This window comes from Sorex fumeus, unplaced genomic scaffold (assembly GCF_029834395.1).
Source record: "Sorex fumeus unplaced genomic scaffold, SorFum_2.1 ptg000067l, whole genome shotgun sequence".
NCBI classification, from domain to species: Eukaryota; Metazoa; Chordata; class Mammalia; order Eulipotyphla; family Soricidae; genus Sorex; species Sorex fumeus.
The window spans coordinates 1,823,410-1,842,467 of NW_026606124.1; the positions used below are offsets into that span (position 1 = coordinate 1,823,410).

The window sequence follows — 19,058 nt, forward strand, 5'->3', positions numbered from 1 at the left end:
ACCCCCAGGTCAGGGGCCCCTGTACAGGAGCCAGACAGCCCCCACTGTCCCTCCTCCCTCACTTTGCTGGGCTCTGGGGGCCCCTCCCCAGCTGCCATCCCTCAGCTCTGCTGCCTGGGGGGCAGCTTAGGGTTCAGAAGCCTGGAAGCATGCCCTGTCCTGGGGCCACAGGGGAGCAGGGGGCAGGGAGAGAGGTGGGGGACAGTGTGGGATTTGGGGACCTCATACATGGGACACCAACAAGACTCGGAAACCAAGTCTGGGGTGCTGGGGTGGGCACCCCCTGCGCCGACCCCTGCGCCCATCACACCCTTGGAGGAGGCGGCTGCATGTAGCTGCTTTCTGCAGGTGGAGAACATGGAAGCACCAGAAGCTTCCATCAGTGGCTCAAGGGCGCCAAGGGGCTCTGTGACCTGCTCAAGGTCACCCAGCAAATGCAGTCTAAATCTGAAGGTGACATGCTTCCTTTTCACTCCGGAAGCAGTAGCCGTCCCCACCCTACGATCAGAGGCCCAGCAAGGGAGGCTGACCGCTGCCCAGCAGTGTGTGTGTGGGGGGGATGGCAGGCCCGAGGCTCTCAGACCCTGGGGCGTCCAGACCCTTCAATCCAGGGGCGACCAGACTCCTCTGTCCCAGGCATCCAGACCTCTTGATTCAGGAGCATCCAGACCCCCCTGTTCCAGGGTGCCCAGGTCCCTATCCCAGGGCATCCAGACACCTTTTGTCCCGGGACACCCAGACCCCTCTGTCTCAGAGCATCTCTGAGGCAGGCCCAAGGGGCAAGAGGCTTTCTTGGGGGTCAGGTCAGGAAGGTCAAGAAGAGAAAGGACAGTCACATGGAGGGGGGCAGACCACCAGCCTTACCCACTCCCTGTAACCCCACTTCACAGATGAGGAAACTGAGACTCCCTCCGGGTAGTGAGCCATCCTGCCCTAGGTGGCCAGAGGCATGGTAACCCTACAGACTGCCCCAGACATGGGGGAAACCAAGGCCCTGCAGAAAGAGATGCCTCTGAGGTTCCCAAGCACCCCAGCTGTGGTCACCTGCTGTCCCCAGGGCCAGGACAGGGCAGTGTGGCTGCCTGACTCAAGGTGGGTCACGGACTGATGAAGGTTTGGGTTATTTCTGCCTCAAAAAGGAGAAAAAGATGTAAAAATATCTCCCCTATGTCCCCACCCACACCCCACCCCCTGCCATATCATAAACCAAGGTCCAGAGAATTATTTATAACACGGACAAGCAAACTATAAATACAGTTGCCGGCTCTGGCAGTTCAAAGCCCTCTCTCCCCAGTTAAATCGGGGCCAACGTCTTGCCAAAGCCCGTTTTTCAACCTGGTACCAAGCTCAGCATCGAGGGAAACACACCCAGACACTGGGCTCTGTTCAGAAGCCATCATCCGTCATCCAACTGCCCCCTCACGGGAAGCCCGGGTTTGTGGAACAGCAGTACCGCTGCCAACCTTAGGGGGTTGCCGAAACAGTGGGCAGTGGATTCTGCGCAGCCCAGAGAGAACCAAGATCCGTGAGGGGGGTCAGAGGGAGGCCCATCCACTCAGGGGAGGAATCAAAGGGGTTGTGATAACGGATCCCAGTGGCAGATGAGTGAGCAGCCTGGCACCAGGAGGAAGCAAGTGGGGTCCTGGGATCAGGGACGCTGCTGGAAGAGCCTCTGCTGGGATGCACACGTATCATAGCTACCCTCCTTAGTTGTAAGACACCCAACCTTGTGTCCAAGCAAGGAGCCAGGGAGGGCTGACCCCCCCACGCCCCCAGGGACCCACAGCCCCGAGCTGCGTGCTGGCTCGGTGGAGGAAGCCTGCTGGCCAGCCCACACCCGTGCCTGGAGCCACCAGCAGGCTCTCTGCAGAGGGAAGCAGAGGAGGTGGCAGAGAGAGATTAATTCCCCGAAATGGGAAAAAATAGAAAAACACACACACACCACACACCCTAATAACATATAATAAGAGGTTGGAGCCGAGGAACAATGCCCTGGTAATGTCACCCTGGTGGCAATCAATTTGGGTGTCACATGAAATAGGCATAATTATTCTGCCAGCCCCGTGGCTCGTCTCTAACCAGCTCCAGGGGCCCAGGCCCGGGAGGGAGAAGCGGCGTGGAATCGCTGGAGCACCAGGCTGGCAGAGGGAGCACTCAGGATAAATGAGCCGGTACCAGGCAGCACAACCCCTGCAGGAAGGGACTCATACATGGGAGGAGCCTTCTGTGGGAGGGGCTCATATATGGGAGGAGCCTTCTGTGGGAGGGGCATGCGTTTGGGCTGAGCCTTGTGTGGGAGGGGCTGGTGCATGATGAGAACCTTGTGTGAGAGGGGCTTGCACATGGGCGGAGCCTTCTGTGGGAGGGGCATGTGCATGGGAGGAGCCTTGTTGGGAGGGGTTTATGCATGAGAAGAGCTTCGTGTGGGAGGGGCTTGCGCATAGGAGGGGCCTTGTGTGGGAGGGGCTTGCGCATGGGTGGAGCCTTGTGTGGGAGGGGCCTGCGCATGGGAGGAGCCTTGTGTGGGAGGGGCTTGCGCATGGGAGGGGCTTGCGCATGGGAGGGGCCTTGTGTGGGAGGGGCTTCGCATGGGAGGGGCTTGCGCATGGGAGGGGCCTTGTGTGGGAGGGGCTTGCGCATGGGAGGGGCCTTGTGTGGGAGGGGCTTGCGCATGGGAGGGGCCTTGTGTGGGAGGGACTCGCGCATGGGAGGGGCCTTGTGTGGGAGGGGCTCGCGCATGGGAGGGGCCTTGTGTGGGAGGGGCTCGCGCATGGGAGGGGCCTTGTGTGGGAGGGACTCGCGCATGGGAGGGGCCTTGTGTGGGAGGGGCTCGCGCATGGGAGGGGCCTTGTGTGGGAGGGGCTCGCGCATGGGAGGGGCCTTGTGTGGGAGGGGCTTGCGCATGGGAGGGGCCTTGTGTGGGAGGGGCTCGCGCATGGGAGGGGCCTTGTGTGGGAGGGGCTCGCGCATGGGAGGGGCCTTGTGTGGGAGGGGCTCGCGCATGGGAGGGGCCTTGTGTGGGAGGGGCTCGCGCATGGGAGGGGCCTTGTGTGGGAGGGGCTCGCGCATGGGAGGGGCCTTGTGTGGGAGGGGCTCGCGCATGGGAGGGGCCTTGTGTGGGAGGGGCTCGCGCATGGGAGGGGCCTTGTGTGGGAGGGGCTCGCGCATGGGAGGGGCCTTGTGTGGGAGGGGCTCGCGCATGGGAGGGGCCTTGTGTGGGAGGGGCTCGCGCATGGGAGGGGCCTTGTGTGGGAGGGGCTCGCGCATGGGAGGGGCCTTGTGTGGGAGGGGCTCGCGCATGGGAGGGGCCTTGTGTGGGAGGGGCTCGCGCATGGGAGGGGCCTTGTGTGGGAGGGGCTCGCGCATGGGAGGGGCCTTGTGTGGGAGGGGCTCGCGCATGGGAGGGGCCTTGTGTGGGAGGGGCTCGCGCATGGGAGGGGCCTTGTGTGGGAGGGGCTCGCGCATGGGAGGGGCCTTGTGTGGGAGGGGCTCGCGCATGGGAGGGGCCTTGTGTGGGAGGGGCTCGCGCATGGGAGGGGCCTTGTGTGGGAGGGGCTCGCGCATGGGAGGGGCCTTGTGTGGGAGGGGCTTGCGCATGGGAGGAGCCTTGTGTGGCAGGAGATTGTGCATGGGAGTTTTGCGTGGGCGGGACAACGCATGGAAACGGCTTGTATTGCCACCTTGCCCAGCGACTCTTCACTCACCATGTGGGCAGAAGTTGGAGGGCTCACGGAACAGCAGTAATTATTCCGCTAGCCCCCTGGCCCCAGTGAGGTGGAAATGAACGAAGAACAAACATCGGTTTCCTTCCTCCAGTGTTGAGTCCCCGGCTCTTTTAACAGTACTCATCGGTGCCCAGCCTTGAGCCGGGTGCCAGGGTTTAGAGATGGGGTTCTCACGGCGGGAAACATGGCATGATGGGCAGGATGCTTGCCTTGCACGTGGCCGACCCAGGTTTGATCACTGGGACCCCATATGGTCTCCCGCGCCCCCCAGGAGTGATTCCTGAGCTCAGAGTCAGGAGTTAGCCCTGAGCACTGCTGGGCACGGCCCCCAACCAAAAAATAACAGAAAACGAGCTTTCCAGGGGTCTGTGTATTATGAAAACAAGGACGCAAAGACTCTCCCCACCTCCCAATCTGGGGCCACCCCTTCCCAACCTGGGGGCCAACAGAGCCCCTGGGGTTCCTTCAGCTCCAGCTGTGCAAGGCCTCGTGGTCCCCTTGCTCCTCTTTCAATTCTACCTCTTAGATGAGTCCTTACCAACTGCTCTTGCCCATCTCTGAGCTCAGGGCCCACAACTGGGGAAACTGAGGTACAGAGGAAAGACCCCTTAGTGAGCTTGTTAGCCACCGACTGCTGCCTATCTCAAGCTCAACTGAAAACATCAGAAACCCTGAAATCCAGAATCACAAATCAAGGCCAAACTATTTCACACACCCGATCAGCAAAAAAAAATTAAGCAAACAAAACTTTTTTTGACAATATGAAAAGAAGACAAGGGTGGGAGTGATAGGCACATTCACCTTGCAGGGACCACATAAACTAGTCCATCTGGAAAACACTGTCCAGGCACCTTTCCTGGACAGAAACAGGTCTCACAGCCCAACACTTCTGCTGCCAGTGGTGTGCCCGGAGATACTTGGGACACTGTCCCAGGAGAGACAGAGCCGGGAGGCTCAGGGGGCAGGGCTTCTTGTACGAGACGGGAGGGAGCGGGCCCACGCACGTCGGAACCGAAAAGCAGGCAGCCACTCTCCGATGTTCAGGCAACAGAACAAGATGCATCGGTGGAAATAAATGAACTATATCTACTATGACAACAGTAGAGAATGAAGCTTGAGAATGATGCTGAAGCGGGAAATACCACATTCATAAGAACTGCCTACGGCTTCGTGTGTGTTTATAAAGAACATTGTCATTCTATTTGCATTCAAAACAATAAGCTAAACCACAGCAGACATATTGAGACTTTTTGGATTTTGGGTCACTCCTAGTGATGCCCAGGACTTACTCCTGGCTCTGCACTCAAGAATGACTTCTGGCAGTGCTCAGGACCATATGGGATGCTGGGGATTGAACCCAGGTCAGTAGCATGCAAAGCAAATATTCCACTCGCTATACAATTACTCCAGGCCCTAAAATATTTCATTTTTTAAAGAAGGAAAGAGGATGGGAAATAGATGGTTCAGGGTGGTGGTTGTCTCAGAGAAAGATGTCAAGGGAAAGGGGTGAGGAAAAGCTTTTAGGGAAAGACATACATTGTTCTTAGACCTAGTGCTAGTGCTCAGATGACAGTGCTCATAATCTAGTGATCAATAGTAAACGCGTGAATTTTTTTCATTGACAGGCCAGGAGCAGAAAGCAAGAGTCCCAGGCCAAGAAGGTAGCACAGACCCAGCCCCGGGCCTGTATGCCGGGGGACGTGGGCGAGGCATGCCACCTCTCTAGCTCTTGGTTTTCTTAGCTATAAAATGCAGTCTCTGTGCCGCCTTTCATGGCCAGCCTGAATATGCCGGCTAGCACTCGTGGGCAGCGAGCATTTCCTGAGCACCTACTCTGTACCAGTCGGTTAACATACACACAATAAGGCGGAGCTCACAGAGGAACCTACCACTGGGCCATAGATTCACTCAACGTCATCCACAATATTGGCGGCAAGAGTCCTTAAATGACGCCCTCGGAAAAGCACGTGCCCATCCACACCCCGTCTCTGGAATGCCATTCTGGGTCTTTCCGTATCCATGCTGACCCTTCCTCTAGATCCACCTCAAAGGCTCACTCTTGCTGTTGGATATGGACCACTCACCCCAAAGAACACACCACCACCTGCGTGTGCAACGTGCGCCCTGGCCTGGCCTCTGTATTCTGAGGAACGACCCCTCCAGGGATACCTGGCCAGCAGCCGCCCTTCCTGCCTCCAGGTTAGCCCCTGAGCCCAGGACCAGGCAGGGGTGAATGAGAAAGCTCTGGGAGGGCCTCGCCTGGAGCCAATCAGGCGGCACTTCAGTGAATAGCAAGGTCCAATGTTAGGAGCAAACTGGTGTGTTTCTCTGTTGTGGGACCAGGAGGAGGTTTGGCCTGGGGGCTGTCAGGGAGGCTTCCTGGAGGAGGGGCTGTGAAGAGACATCGGATATGGGTGGGGACCAAGCCAGGGAATGGGAGCGGGTTTCACAGAGGGGCACGTAGGAATATAACAGAGAGCAGCAGTGGGAAACCATGCAGGGGGCTGGGCTGGGCTACCATCCTTTTACAGAGAGAAAAGGAGCGATGGACGAAGGCACCCCAGCCAGCAAACCAGGTCCAGACTCACATAGTCCCCACCTGCCTCGGAGCTCCTTGGCCCCTCCGAAGCCCTGCTGACCCCCTCAGCCCCCTACCTGGCATTCCACCTTGCCTCCGAAAGACCTGACCCTGCTCCTATGCCCAGTCCCTTGGCACCATCCTCCAGAATACTGGGCACCCCCCCTTCAGGGTGCCCACTTGATGTGCTGTCCCTGGAACTGGGCGTCCATCTGGCTTTATGCTCAACCACCGCCCTTGCTCACCATTGGGGGGGGGGGGGGTGTCTCTCAGCACTGGACTTCTGAGTAGCAGGTAGCTATGTCCAGATGGGATCAGAGGCTGGGACGGAGGGGCTGGCCACTTTCCTTCCCAAGAAGGGCTCCCCCGCCCCTCATTCACACAGTACCTGGCATAAGCCCACACCTGCCCTGCTCCCCACAAAACTGGCTGCCTGGATTTGGGACCCGCTCTGGTACAGGTACTGAGACTCCTGCCCAAAGCCCAATTCATACTTGAATTGGTCGGAGGGCATTCAGAGAAGAGGTGCTCTGAGGGGGGTACAGAACCCCCGTGAAGCAGCCCCTCTCCAGGACAGACAGTGGGTGCCTCTGTCTGAGTTCCCAAGGACCCTCCCCTCTCTCTCCGGCTGCCGGCAAGAAGCAGGGAAGCTGGGACTGGGGGCAACAGATCAACAGCCCCAGCTTCAGACCCTCATTCCTGTTAGTGAGGGGTGAGGGCTGAACCCCAGCCCCCATAAGGACAAAGGGCCTGGGAGCCATTGGCCCCTCTTCCCTCCAACGTGCCTCGGTGGGAGTGAGGGGGCTCGGGATGCCTGCGGAAGGGAAGGAAGGGAAGGGAAGAGGGTTGGGTGTCTTGGCCACTGCTTGGGGCACAGGAGGCAATGCCCGCAGGGGTGCTGGGCAGTGATGGGCAGGGCTGATCTGAGTGAGTGGGGGGTGGGGGGCACACCCCCGCAGGCTGCCCCAACAAGGCAGGGAATTGAGGGAGGGCGGTACTGGCAGGGAAGGGGCTTGCCCAGATGGTGCTTAACCCACAACTCATGTACTATCCCTCCACCCTCCACCCCTGCCCGACCCCAGAACCTGGAGAACAAAGAAGAGACTCTGCTGGCCCAGCACCAAGAGCTGAAGGGGACCCACAAGGGCTGCCCCCACCCGCCACACCCCTCCAGGCTCTGGGCCACCTAGAGGGACACTGCTGGGGGCGGGCGGTGCCTTGGGGAACAGGAAGCGGGAGCCTCCCTGGGGGGTGGGGGGGCAGAGCCAGAGGCTCCCTCCTCGCCTCCCAGTCTCCCAGTCGGGCTCCCACCTCCCACCGGTTCTGCCTCAGAATGAAAAGTGGGGCAGGAGGAGGTGGGAAGCCGAAGCCGGTGCTGGAAACAAAGGGGCGGCCCTTAGGGGTTCCGGGGGTCCTCCCCACCCTCACACCCTGGAGTCTTCCCTCCCTCCCCCCGCGCTGGGCAGGAGCCGGACAGGGCAGCTCCCGGCGGGGCGGGGGAGGGGAGCCCCGGGCCGGAGCCTGTGGATCTGGTCCCCGGCGCCGCAACCGGGCCGGGGCGCGGGGCTGGGGCGGGAGGGTGGTGGCCACTCCGGGGGGCACGAGCGCAGCAGCCGCCCGCGCTGGGCCGGGGCTCCTCCTACAGGGCGCCCGTGCCCAGAATGGGAGGCGGAAAGGGGACGGGCCGGACCGGGAAGCGGGTGGGGGTCCCTGCAAGGCGCCGAGGGGCGCAGCTGGTCACCCCGGAATCTGCCGGGTGAGAGGAATCGGGAGGGAAGCCGCTTCGGTTCCGAGGCTGGAGGGGCTCGGGCCTCTGACCCCCTAAGGGGAGAGGGCCCGGGGGCTCCGGGTGGGCCGCGGCCGCGGGGCTCACCTGCATCTCGGGCGCGCCGTCCGTCCGCTCGCCCCGGCCGCCCATCGCATGTCTCCCCGCGGCCTCGGCCCCGGCCCAGCCCCCTCCGTGCCCACCTCCGCCGCCCGTCCGCGCCCTCGCGGGGCCGCCGGCCGTCCGTGAGCCCCGCGCGCGCGGGCCGGCGCCGGGCAGCGGCCGGCGGGGGAGGCGGGAGCCGCGGCCGGCCGCGCCGGGCGCGCTCAGGACGCGCGGCGCGGACCCCGCGAGCCTGGCTGTGCGCCCCGGGCCGGCCGGGGGCCGCCGCCGCCGCCTCTGCCGCTGGGGCGGGGGTCGAGGCCGGGCACGCTCCGCCGCGGGGCCGGGGCCGGGGCCGGAGCCGGCGGGCAGCGGCCGCGCATGCTGTTGGCGGCCCGCGCCGGGAGAGGGGCCGGAGCGGCGCTGGCACTCCGCGCGCCCCCGGACCGCGATCTGGACCCGCCGCCCCGCCGCGCCCTGGCCGGCCGCCCGCTCCGGCTCCCGCGCCGGCTCCCGCCCGGGCTCCGCGCTCTGCCGCGGCGCGGGGAGGGAGGCGCGGAGCGCGCGGGAGGGAGGAGGGGCGGCGGGAGGGAGGAGGGGCGGGGGAGGAGAGGCGCGGCCGCCCCGGCCAGGTGGGGGCGGCGAGGAGGGGGACGCGGCTCCCCTCGGCGCACCGGGGTCGGGGCGCGCCAACCGCCACCCCGGAGCCGCGGCAGGCGGCCACACAGACCCGGAGGGCGCCGGGGGTCCAGTCCAGCGCACGGCCGCACCCCTCCGAGTCCGGAGCGGGGGTCGGGGGTCGTGCCCGGCGAGTCCCGGGCGGTGTGGCCTCGGGGAGTCCAGCCCGCGGTCCCCCCTAGGAGTGTGCGCGCAGCCTCGCGTGTGGCCACATGCATGTGAATACGCGCACACGTATGCGCGCGGGGAGAACGGAATGGGAGGAGGGGTCACTGCACACTGCCGCGTCGACGGACACACGCACGCGAACGGCCAGGGCCCCATCGGCCCGGCCAGGGTTGTTTGGAGGGCAGCGTGGACGGGTCAGGCTAGCGACCCCCGCCCCGCGCCTCGTCCGGGAATCCCGTTGGGAGGCCTCCTGATGTCCTGGAGGTAGGGAAAGAGAGGGAAGCTCCGGGGGGACAGAGAGGACAGAGCCGCTAGCCCCGCGGCTGGACACCCCCAGCAAGGTCTTGCGCCTGGCTTTGCAGCCCGGCCCCCGCCCAGCCCGGCTTCCCGTCCAGCAGAGGGCAGCCGGGCCCTGCGCCCGCCCTGGCCGCCCGCGCTGCGGCCGGCGCTCGGCAGAGGGCAGCGCAGAGCCTCGATCGGAGCCGGTTCCCGCCCGGCTCCCCGGCGCTGCAGGGGACCCCGGGCCGAGGCCACGCACTCGGGGTCAGTCCGGGCCTCTCCGCCCCGCTCCTTCTCTCCCTGGACGGCCAGACCCGGGGAGGCGCGAGCGGCGGCCTGTGCCCCTAAGCTAGATTCCAGAAACCTCAATGCCCAGGGCACGGAGCGGGCCGGCCCTCGCACCGCGGCTGCCAAGTGGCTGCGTCCCTGCTCCCGGGCCCAGCGCAGCATGGGGGGCTGGGGCAGGAGAGAGGGCATCTGGGGGCTAGGGGAGCTGCTCAAAAAAAAAAAACCAACACCAGCTCAAGGTCTCAAGAGTCTGCGACAGCCCCAGATCCCGCGGGCCTGCCCGGCTTTCACGGCTAGACCCCCGGGAACACGAGCGGACCCCCACCACCCACCGCTCAACTCTGCTGTCCACTGTGCAGCCCCACGCGCACGGCGCGCCAGCAGTGGCCGGACCCTCCGCTGCGGGGCCACGCGGAGCAAGGGTGCTCGTGCGTGGCGCCCTCGGGCGCGCTCTGGGCCGCCCTACCTGGAGAATCGGCTCTGGTCCTCGCTGCCTCTGTCCATCGTCATCCTGGGCGCGCCTCGCCCGGGCGGCTGCTGGGCGCCGGCGGCCCCGGTGCCCCGAGGAGGAAGCCCGAGCTGCGGGAGGGCGAGCGCCTGGCCGCGGTGCCCGGGCTAATAAAGCCGGCAGGGGCGCCCGGAGCGTGAGTAACCCCGCCGGGGGCCCAGGCGTGGCGCGGGGAACGCCGGTGGGTGGGGGCGCGGGGCGGCGCGGCCCTGGACCCCCGGCCGCAGCCGCTCCCCCAGCCCCGCCGCTGCGAGTCCGCGTGCGCTCCCGCCCCCCGCGCTGCCGCCTCCCACCAGCGCGACAGGAATAGACGCTCGCGCTCCTGCGTGGAGGCTCCGCCAGGCGCCCGGCGGGCGCGCAGACCCGCGGCGGGGCGGGGGCGGGGGCGGGGGCTATTCCTGGTGCGGAGACTGACGCAGGCGCCGCGCCTCCGCCCCCGACTCACCTGCTCCCGGCCTCAGTGGTCTCGCCGGGGAAATGGGGGCGAGCCCGCTGCCCCCTGTTCCAGGTCCCCCCAGCGACGCCTCCGAGCCTCAGTCTCCTGCTCGGCTTGCCCCTTTCCTGGCTGCCACGGTTTGGCAGGACCCAACTTGCGAGAGTGGACCCACTCCTACTCCGCTCTCGCTTCTCCCTCCCCCCTCGACGGAACCGGCCTTCGTGGCGTGGTCCCCGCCCCTGTCTGTGCTCAGGCTGCGTGTCTCGACCGTAGGCGCGGGAGCCTGGCTCCGGGATGACAAATCTGCGGGTCCCAGTGAATGGGAAGGAGGTGGAGAAGTTGGCATGGGTTTGCGGGGGGGGGGGGGCTGGAGGAGGGTGCGGGTCTCTGAGCCATACTGGGCCCGCTGTCAGCTGGTCTCTGCGCCCCGCTTACTCGCTTCATCTCGCCTGCAGGGGCTAAAGATGCCCCCATTGCACAGATGGGAAAACGGAGGCCCTGGACGGCTGTTACCTTGCCTAGCATCGTCACACAGGGAGCTTCAGAACCCACAGGAGGCAGCTCTGGGCTCTGAAGTCCCACCTGTGTGTGTCTGATGCCTCTGGCTCCCCTCTCCCCCCACTCTAAGAGGCAGTGGGTCCCTGGGGTGGGTGGGGGCAAGGGAGGGTGGCACACAGCCTCACCTGCCTGCCCACCTGCATCCCAGCAGTGTGAGGTTTTACCACGATGATTATTTCTGAAGGCACTTGAAATTAATGACAGCTCTAAAATGGCTGGGACGGTGGAGTCATTGCTGAGACCTCTAATTAGCAAGGAAAACGGAGAGCATGGGCCGGGAGGCAGGTGGAGGCCGTGCAAGGGTCTCGGGGTGGGGAGCCGCTGGGAAGACAGTTGCAGTTTCCTGCTAGAGCAGATGGATCCCTGTGCCCCCCTGAACGCCCTCAATTTGGTTCTCAGCTCTCACCCACTTGCTCTGTGACCTCGGTGCGGGGGGTAAGACCTTTCCCTGGGCAAACCCCTCCCAGCAACGCATGGGGTGGGACTGCCTCTAAACGCAGGGTCAGAGAGATGGTACAGGAGAAAGTGAGCCCTGCCAGGAGTGAACCCTGAGCACAGAGCCAGGAGCAAGCCCTGAGCACAGCCTAGTATGGCCCAGACCAAACAGCAGCCCGAACAGTTACACTCCGAGCTGGCTCTGTACCCCCGCCCCGAAGTGGATGAGCCCCAGGGGAGTGTGCTTTCAAGGAGCCCCGTGTCCCGAGGAGGATGAACTCCAGGAGCAGGGCAGGGGCCTGGGGGCACCTCCAGAAGGCCCGTGTGTCCCACCAGCTCTCCCTGCCCTCCATGCTGGGGTCGCCCAGGCTGCTGGTATAATGAAGTCCTCGAGTCTCCAGCTGGAGTGAAGAGGAGCAGGAAGTGGCAGAAAATCCATAGGTCAGAGCCCCCCGCGGGTGCTGCTGTGGAGGAGTGAGAAGTTGGGGCACCTGCAGGGCCCAGCAGGAGGTGGCCAGGGCCAGGGCCTGGTGCACCATCAAAGCCTTTCCCACCTACCAGCTGGCACCCAGAGGTGCCACATCACCCCCAGTCTAGCCTGCATCAGGTAGAGACGCCTCACAGGGACAGGGCTAAATCATCCCGGAAGCTGTGGGAACAGGCTATGGAAAGTCCCTCCACTCCCACCCCTCTCCCCACCGTGCCACCACCAACAGCTTCCTGGGGTCTCAGACTCCTTCATCCAATCCAGTCCCCTTCTCCCTCTCCCGGGGCTGGGAGAGTGCCTATATGGGTCCTCTGCTCCCTGACCCGGAGACCTCTGTACTGCTCAGGGCCTCAGTTTCCTCCTCTGTGACATGGGCCTATCAGGAGGACCCATGGCGTGAAGCTCTCACCAGCACCTACTGGATAGGCCCCACTTGGTTGGTGCTGCTCGGCACACAGTAGGCGCTTGATAAACGCAGGTATGTCTCTGGTTCTTGTATCACCCAGGTGTCTGCTCTCTGCCTCCTTTTCCCCTAGGACCCCTCTCTGCAGGGACCTCTGTCCTCGGGTCCCTTCCAGCATTCTCACAAGGGGATGCTCTGGGCCAGGGGCTCATCTTCTGAGAATCAGAAGCCCCACAGGCTGGATCCAAAGGGGCGGATCTGGGTGTCCTCCAGTTTCCGCAGAGAACCCCGAGCCCCAGTGCTGGAAGGTGTGCAAATGAAACTCAACTAGAACCCGTGAGTCAGGAAGGACTAGTGGGCTCCCCAGGAGAAGGGGCCAGGCTGGGGGTGGGGCGGGGGGAGCTTCCATTCTCACTTCTCCTCCTCCAGGGCGTGGTCACCCACGCCTTCATCCATCAGAAATGTTCCAGCCGCTTGACATTAACTTCTCCAGAAGCAACGTGGGCAGCAGCCTCCACTATTGGGAAGTGCACTAAGAAGGGGGTGGGGGTGGGGGCAGGTCCAGAGGGTCCAGAGAAGAAGCCCTGGCATAGGGATGAGGTTCTGGCTGGACGTGGACCTGACACAGCCCCACCAAGCAGGGTGCCCACCTGCCACACACAGTTCTGGCTGGGGCCAGTCAGGGGAGGGGTTTGACAATACCCAGGTCCCTCTGGGGGAGCCTGGCTGTTTCTTGGCCCTCTTTAAGAATACAGGGCCAGACAGATGGAACAGGGGTTAAGCCTTGCATGCTATTGGCCCCCGTCTGGATCGCTGGCACTGCACAAGCACCATCAGGGGTGGCCTGGGAGGCCCCCAAACACCACCCCTGTGACCCAGGTAATCCCCAGTGCCACGGGATCTGAGCAGCACCACATCGTCAGTCCCTCGCCTGGAACCCCAGGCTCCCCAAGTTTTGGAAACAGGTTGTGGAACGCCTCCCCAAACAGAACCAAAAAGCCAAGGCGAAAAGCACTGGGTCTGAGGGACCACGCCTGGCTCCCTGAGAAGCTGGGTCTGGCAGAGTGGCTTCTCCCCAGAGCCTGGGCGAGACTGTCCCCATGGATCATGTCAGAGGGAACGCCGGTTAATGTGTGCAAACAGGCAGTGCTATTAGCCAATCCATTCATTAAGTGTTTGTCTGGAGTTCTGTTGTACAGAAGACTTGTTTATTCACCGAAGTCGGAGCCGGTTATTAACTTAAGTCAAAGGCAGGGTGCGAGGCCCAGGAGGTGAGCAGCCTCGGAGCCAAGCCCAGGAGTTCTGGTCCCAGTTCCAGCCTTTTACCTCTGTGTAGACCCCGGGACGGTCATTTCACCCCTCTGAATCCGTTCTCTAGGGAAGGCTTGGAAAAACCTTGCCAGGCCCCCGCCAGGAGAAGGCTGACCCTCTGGTTAAGCCTTTGCTCTGCAACCAACAGCACCCAGCGAAGCCTCACCTGGATTCCTGACTCGGAGAAACTGTGAGGTCAGAAATCTTGGCAGTTTTTTTACACCACTGGACGAGCTCGGCGGAGCTGAGAAGCAATGAATGACGAGTACATACTCCATTTGTAAAACAGGCAGGATGATTCCGTTGGGGCCGGGGTGTGTGGCTCTGTAGTACACTGCATGCCTCTCACATGTGACTGTCGGGGTTCGTCCCCAGCACCCCGACACACAAGTGAAAACGCCCACCTCCCAGCCTGACTCGACACTGAGACGGTGTGGGTTGGGAGATGGTGCGGGCAGGGTGAGAGGTGGCTCAGAACTTGGTGGCCAGCCTGTGGGGCTCTAGGCCAATGTTTCCCAAAGTGGGCAATGCTAGAATGATCTGGGGAGGAGGGAGCGGTGGAATGATCCTCGGGTGCCTCTGAGGGACATTCTCTGTTTGCTTCAAAGAAGGAAGATGTCCAGGGGTACCCAGCGATTTTGCTTCTGAAAAGAGGGCACTGGGCCAAATCCATCTGGGACCCTGTGCTGTAGGGGATCAGTAAGGTCATGCCATGAGGGTTCAGGCCCAGCAATGCCCTCCTGGGTCCATTCTCTGGGAAAGCACACCCCTGGAAGGCCTGTGCCAGCACCAACAAGGCCTAGATGCCCCAGCCCTGGGGGTGGGTGGGGGTGGGGTGTTTGCTGACCCTGGTGAATGCAGAAAACCACCACCCCCGCTCCCAGGGATGCCAATAGGTCAGGGCAGACAGGTGACCTCAGTGCCCTTGTGGGGAACCCCCTACCTGCAGAGGGAGCCCCAAGGAGTGTCTCCTGGGTGGTTACAGGAGGTTCCAGAACCAGCCCCTAGCTGTCTGCTGTAAATGCACCATGCCAGTTCCTCAGAGGTGTGGGGAAAGAGGAAGGGTAGGGGGCTCTCAGGCTTACGGGGAGCCCTTCGTTTGCAGTCACTGGGACAGATGCATTAATCCTTCCCAGGCGCCATGGCACCCCACCCCGTCTACAAAGCACCTTCCACCGAGTAAGGCACGAGGCACAAGGTCCCCAGGGAGGCCCCACGCCCCACAGACACCCGCCCCTGCCCCTTCCGAGGCCTGAGCTCAGGGGCTCTGGGGGTTTGATGAGTCCCTGTAGACTCGTGGAGGCCCCCAAGTCACGCCTGTGACACAGAGTGGAGACCAAAGCCAAGCGGTGTGTGCAGCCCAGGATGTGACTAAGAGAATTCCATTCAGCACGACTCGGGTCAGATGCATTTTCTGCCCATCTCACGCATGGATGCTGGCTGATGTTGGCCAACAATCCCAGGCGCCTCTCTGAGATGCTTTGATGAGGCATCCCCCACCCCCTGCCCCGATCCCAGTAAAGATAATACTGCTGGCTACCCCAGGGCCACGGAGGAAACAGACGCCAAAAGGGTGAGCCACTTGGTCCATTCACCCTCCTCCCTCCGCTTAGTTCTGGGGCTGCAGATGGAGCACCAGGCCCCGGCGCCCTGGGGCAGGGACGGCTCAGCCCAGCTCAGGAGGGTCTGGAGGAGCAGGGCAGGGCTTCCTGGAGGCGGGGGCAGGGCTCCTGAGGGCCTGAGTCAGGAGAGGCGCACCCCCCACCCCCCATCCACTCCAGCCATCCACTTCCTCAGCAAACACACTCGCTCCAGCTCACTGTCTGCAGAGAGCTCCAGGCTCATGTGCAGGGCTCAGCAGTGAGGGGCTCGGGGAAGGCAGGCGTGGGGGCGGTGCCCGCAGCACAGACACGGGGCAGATGGCCAGGAGGTGGGGATGGCGGTGCCGGGCCCACAGGGTGAGTAAGAGCCCAATGCAGGGAGGCAGCAAGAGAAGGTGCACAGGCCAACCCCGGAAGTTGGTGACAGGGTGTCAGAGGAGGGCTGGGGCGGCCGGAGGAGGTGCCAGGTGTGCAGGGCGACCCTGAGACTCTAGGTTAACAGCTGGGTCCCCGGGCGGGCGCGGCCCCTTGGGACGCACCAGGCCCCTCTCCACAGGCGGGGAAGCAACAGGGTCCGAGCCACCACAGAGCGTGTTGTTGTGTGCAAGAGCAAAGGCACCTCCTTAATAACCAACAGGGAGCAAGTGGGCCCCGCTGAGGCCCCCCAGCCGCCCAGGCTGGCCTGAACTCAGGGCCGCTGCCTGGCCGCTAATATGCCCATAAATTACTGATGTTCTAAAGAAGAAAGCAGGTGTCATGTCGCACCCATAAACAGCTTGTTAGCTAAGACTAACGAAGGGCAGGCGGGGTGCAGCTCCCCCGCCTCCCTCTTCCGCAGAGGAGAGTGGGTGAGGGGTGGGCACCCAGAGGGAGGCGGGGCAGCGTCAACTGCCTCCACCCTGCGGTCGGGTCCCGCGTGGAAAAGGAGACCAGGGAGTAGCCTGAGGCCCTGCCCACACTGAGAGCCCCGAAGCCGGCTGGGGTGGGGGCTTCCCAGCAAAGCCCCTGTTGGCTGTGTGACCTTGGGTCCGTGCCCCCCCTCTGATCCGCTGCCTGGGGGTGGTCATGCCCAGCCTGGGGGACCGGGCCAGGGCCAGGGAGCATGTGTCTGGGAGGTCTCCATGCACAGGGGCGTCCCTCCACTCCCCCCAGCCCCTATCTCAGAGGGGCCCCTAATCAGATCAGGCCTAATGAGGCTTCCCTCTGCCAGGCTGTTTCTGCTCCATTAAGGCCGGAGTCCTGGGCAGGAGAAGGAAAGGGGCGCGCTACGGCGGGGGGCTCATCTGCTCCCGGGCGCGGCCCCCCGGGCTCCACCACACACAGGCACCTCAGTCCTGGAACAGAGGTGCCCCCAGGAAGATCCTTGGGGAGGAGGACAGAGACGGGGTCAACTGGACTCTGGGCTCCGTGATGTGGCAGAGCTCAGCGGGGGTTCCCGGCCCCTGGTGAGAAGGGGCAATGGGCAGCTGGGCTGGTCACTCGGGTGCGGGCTCAGCCCTGCCAAAGGCCGCATGAGGTCTGGGGAGGCCGTCCCCTCCTGACCCCTGGACAGGCCACAGAAGGTGTGAGTCCTGTCCAGCGGAAAACAGGCTTCTGGAAAGTTCTCAGAGCTGGGCTCTGGACTGGGCCCCTCCTTGGGGTGCTCAGCACCCCTTTCTTGCCTCTCTTTCATTTATGTATTTATTTTGGTTTGGGGGCCACACCTGGCAGTGCCCCCCAGGGGTTATTCCTGGCTCTGTGCTCAGGAATCACTCCTAGCGTGTGGCATGCTCTGGGGGCCGTGTGAGATGCCAGGGATCAAACCCGGGTTGGCCATGGGCAAGGCCAGCGCCCTCCCTGCTGTACTGATGCTCTGGCCCCACCCCTTGCCCGCCACCTCCATCCCTGCTGGTTTCGCAGACGCACAGAGAGGCGCCGGAGCTGCCAAAGGCCACACCGCACATGGGCACAAAGCCTAGAGTCTCCTGCCCTCCTCTCCCATAGGACTCAGCTCCAGGATGAGAGCTGGTGCTAGGCCCCCAAACCCGAGTAACCAGAGCCTAGAAGGGGGGTGACAGGGTGTGCCCAGCTGCAAAGACCCCAGCAACGAACCTGAAGAACCAATTGCTGCAGAGGTTTCCCAGCCAACTTGGCCTACCTTGCTGAGTCGGGAAGAGAAGAGTCACTCAGTGCCCCTGAAATTCTTTATGTGAACAAACAGTACGTGTCTCCCCTCCAATGGCACCTACCACCCCCCATCAGCACTCCTGCAGCAGGGGTGGGAGAAGGGATCGCCCACTTTGGGCAACACACTGAAAAGGCCCACCCTGCAAAATGCTGTGTGACCTTGGGATGCTGTGTGACCCCCAGGATGCTGTGTGACCCCAGGATGCTGTGTGATCCCAAGATGCTGTGTGGCCCTGGGATGCTGTGTGACCCCAGGATGCTGTGTGATCCCAAGATGCTGTGTGGCCCTGGGGTGCTGTGTGACCCCAAAATGCTATGTGGCCCTGGGATGCTGTGTGACCCAAAAATGCTGTTACCCCAGGATGCTGTGTGATGCCAGGATGCTGTTACCCTGGGATGCTGTGTGACCATAGGGTGCTGTGTTACCCAGGATACTGTGTTACCCTGAGATGCTGTGTGACCTAAAGATGCTGTGTTACCTCAGGATGCTGTTACCCCAGGATGCTGTGTGACCCCAAGATGCTGTGTGGCCTGGGATGCTGTGTGATTCTGGGATGCTGTGTGACCCCAAAATGCTGTTACCCTAGGATGCTGTGTGATCCCGGGATGCTGTTACCCTGAGATGCTGTGTAACCCCAGGATGCTGTGTTACCCAGGATACTGTGTTACCCTGAGATGCTGTGTGACCTCAGGATGCTGTGTTACCCCAGGATGCTGTGGGACCCCAGGATGCTGTGCTTACCTGGGATACTGTGTTACCCTGGGATGCTGTGTGACCTCAGGATGCTGTGTTACCCCAGGATACTGTTACCCCAGGATACTGTGTGAACCCGGGATGCTGTTACCCTGGAATGCTGTGTGACCCCAGGATGCTGTGTTACCCGGGATACTGTGTTACCCTGGGATGCTGTGTGACCTCGGGATGCTGTGTTACTTCAGGATGCTGTTACCTCTGGATGCTGTGTGACCCAGGGATACTGTGTGACCTCAGGATGCTGTGTGACCCCGGGGTGCTATTACCCCAAGATTCTGTGTGACCCTGAAATGTTGTTACCCCAGGATGCTGTGTGACCCCGGAATATTGTGTTAACCTCAGATGTTGTGTGACCTCGGGATGCTGTTACCCCACAATGCTGTGTGACCCCGGAATGCTGTGCTACCCCGAGATGCTGTATTACCCTGGGATGCTATGTTACCCTGGGATGCTGTGTTACCCCAGGATGCTGTGTGATCCCGGGATGCTGTTACTCCAAGACGCTATGTTACCCCAGCAAGCTGCATGGCCCCAGATACTATGTAACCCCGGGATGCTGTGTTATCCAGGATGCTGTGTGACCCCTGGATGCTGTGTTACCCCAGGACGCTGTTACCCTGAGATGCTGTGTTACCCCAGGATGCTGTGTGACCCCGGATTCTATATTACCCTGAGATGCTGCGTTGTCCGGGATGCTGTGTTACCTCAGGATGCTGTGTCACCTGAGTACAGGGGAGTGCAGGTGAGCCCAGGCAGGCAGGGCCTGGATCAGGCTGAGCACTGGTGTAGTCCCAGGGAGAAAACCAGTTCCAAGGG

General features: G+C 62.6%; 1 protein-coding gene across 4 annotated transcripts in view; it reads right to left on the bottom strand.

Moving 5' to 3' along the window:
* Positions 1–19,058, bottom strand: part of LINGO1 (leucine rich repeat and Ig domain containing 1) — a 51,698-nt gene that overhangs the window by 7,285 nt on the left and 25,355 nt on the right. The window contains exon 1 of one of the 4 annotated variants that reach the window (XM_056128698.1): positions 10,537–10,557. The exons of 1 other annotated variant lie outside the window; for it this stretch is intronic. Coding sequence is in view for 1 of the 3 variants with exons in the window: in XM_056128694.1 (XP_055984669.1) it covers positions 8,177–8,221 (45 nt within the window). In the remaining 2 variants the exon portion in view is untranslated. Of the gene's footprint in view, positions 1–8,176; positions 8,330–10,049; positions 10,142–10,536; positions 10,558–19,058 lie in introns of those variants that run through there. 2 more of the 4 variants (XM_056128696.1, XM_056128694.1) reach the window with 2 other exon arrangements.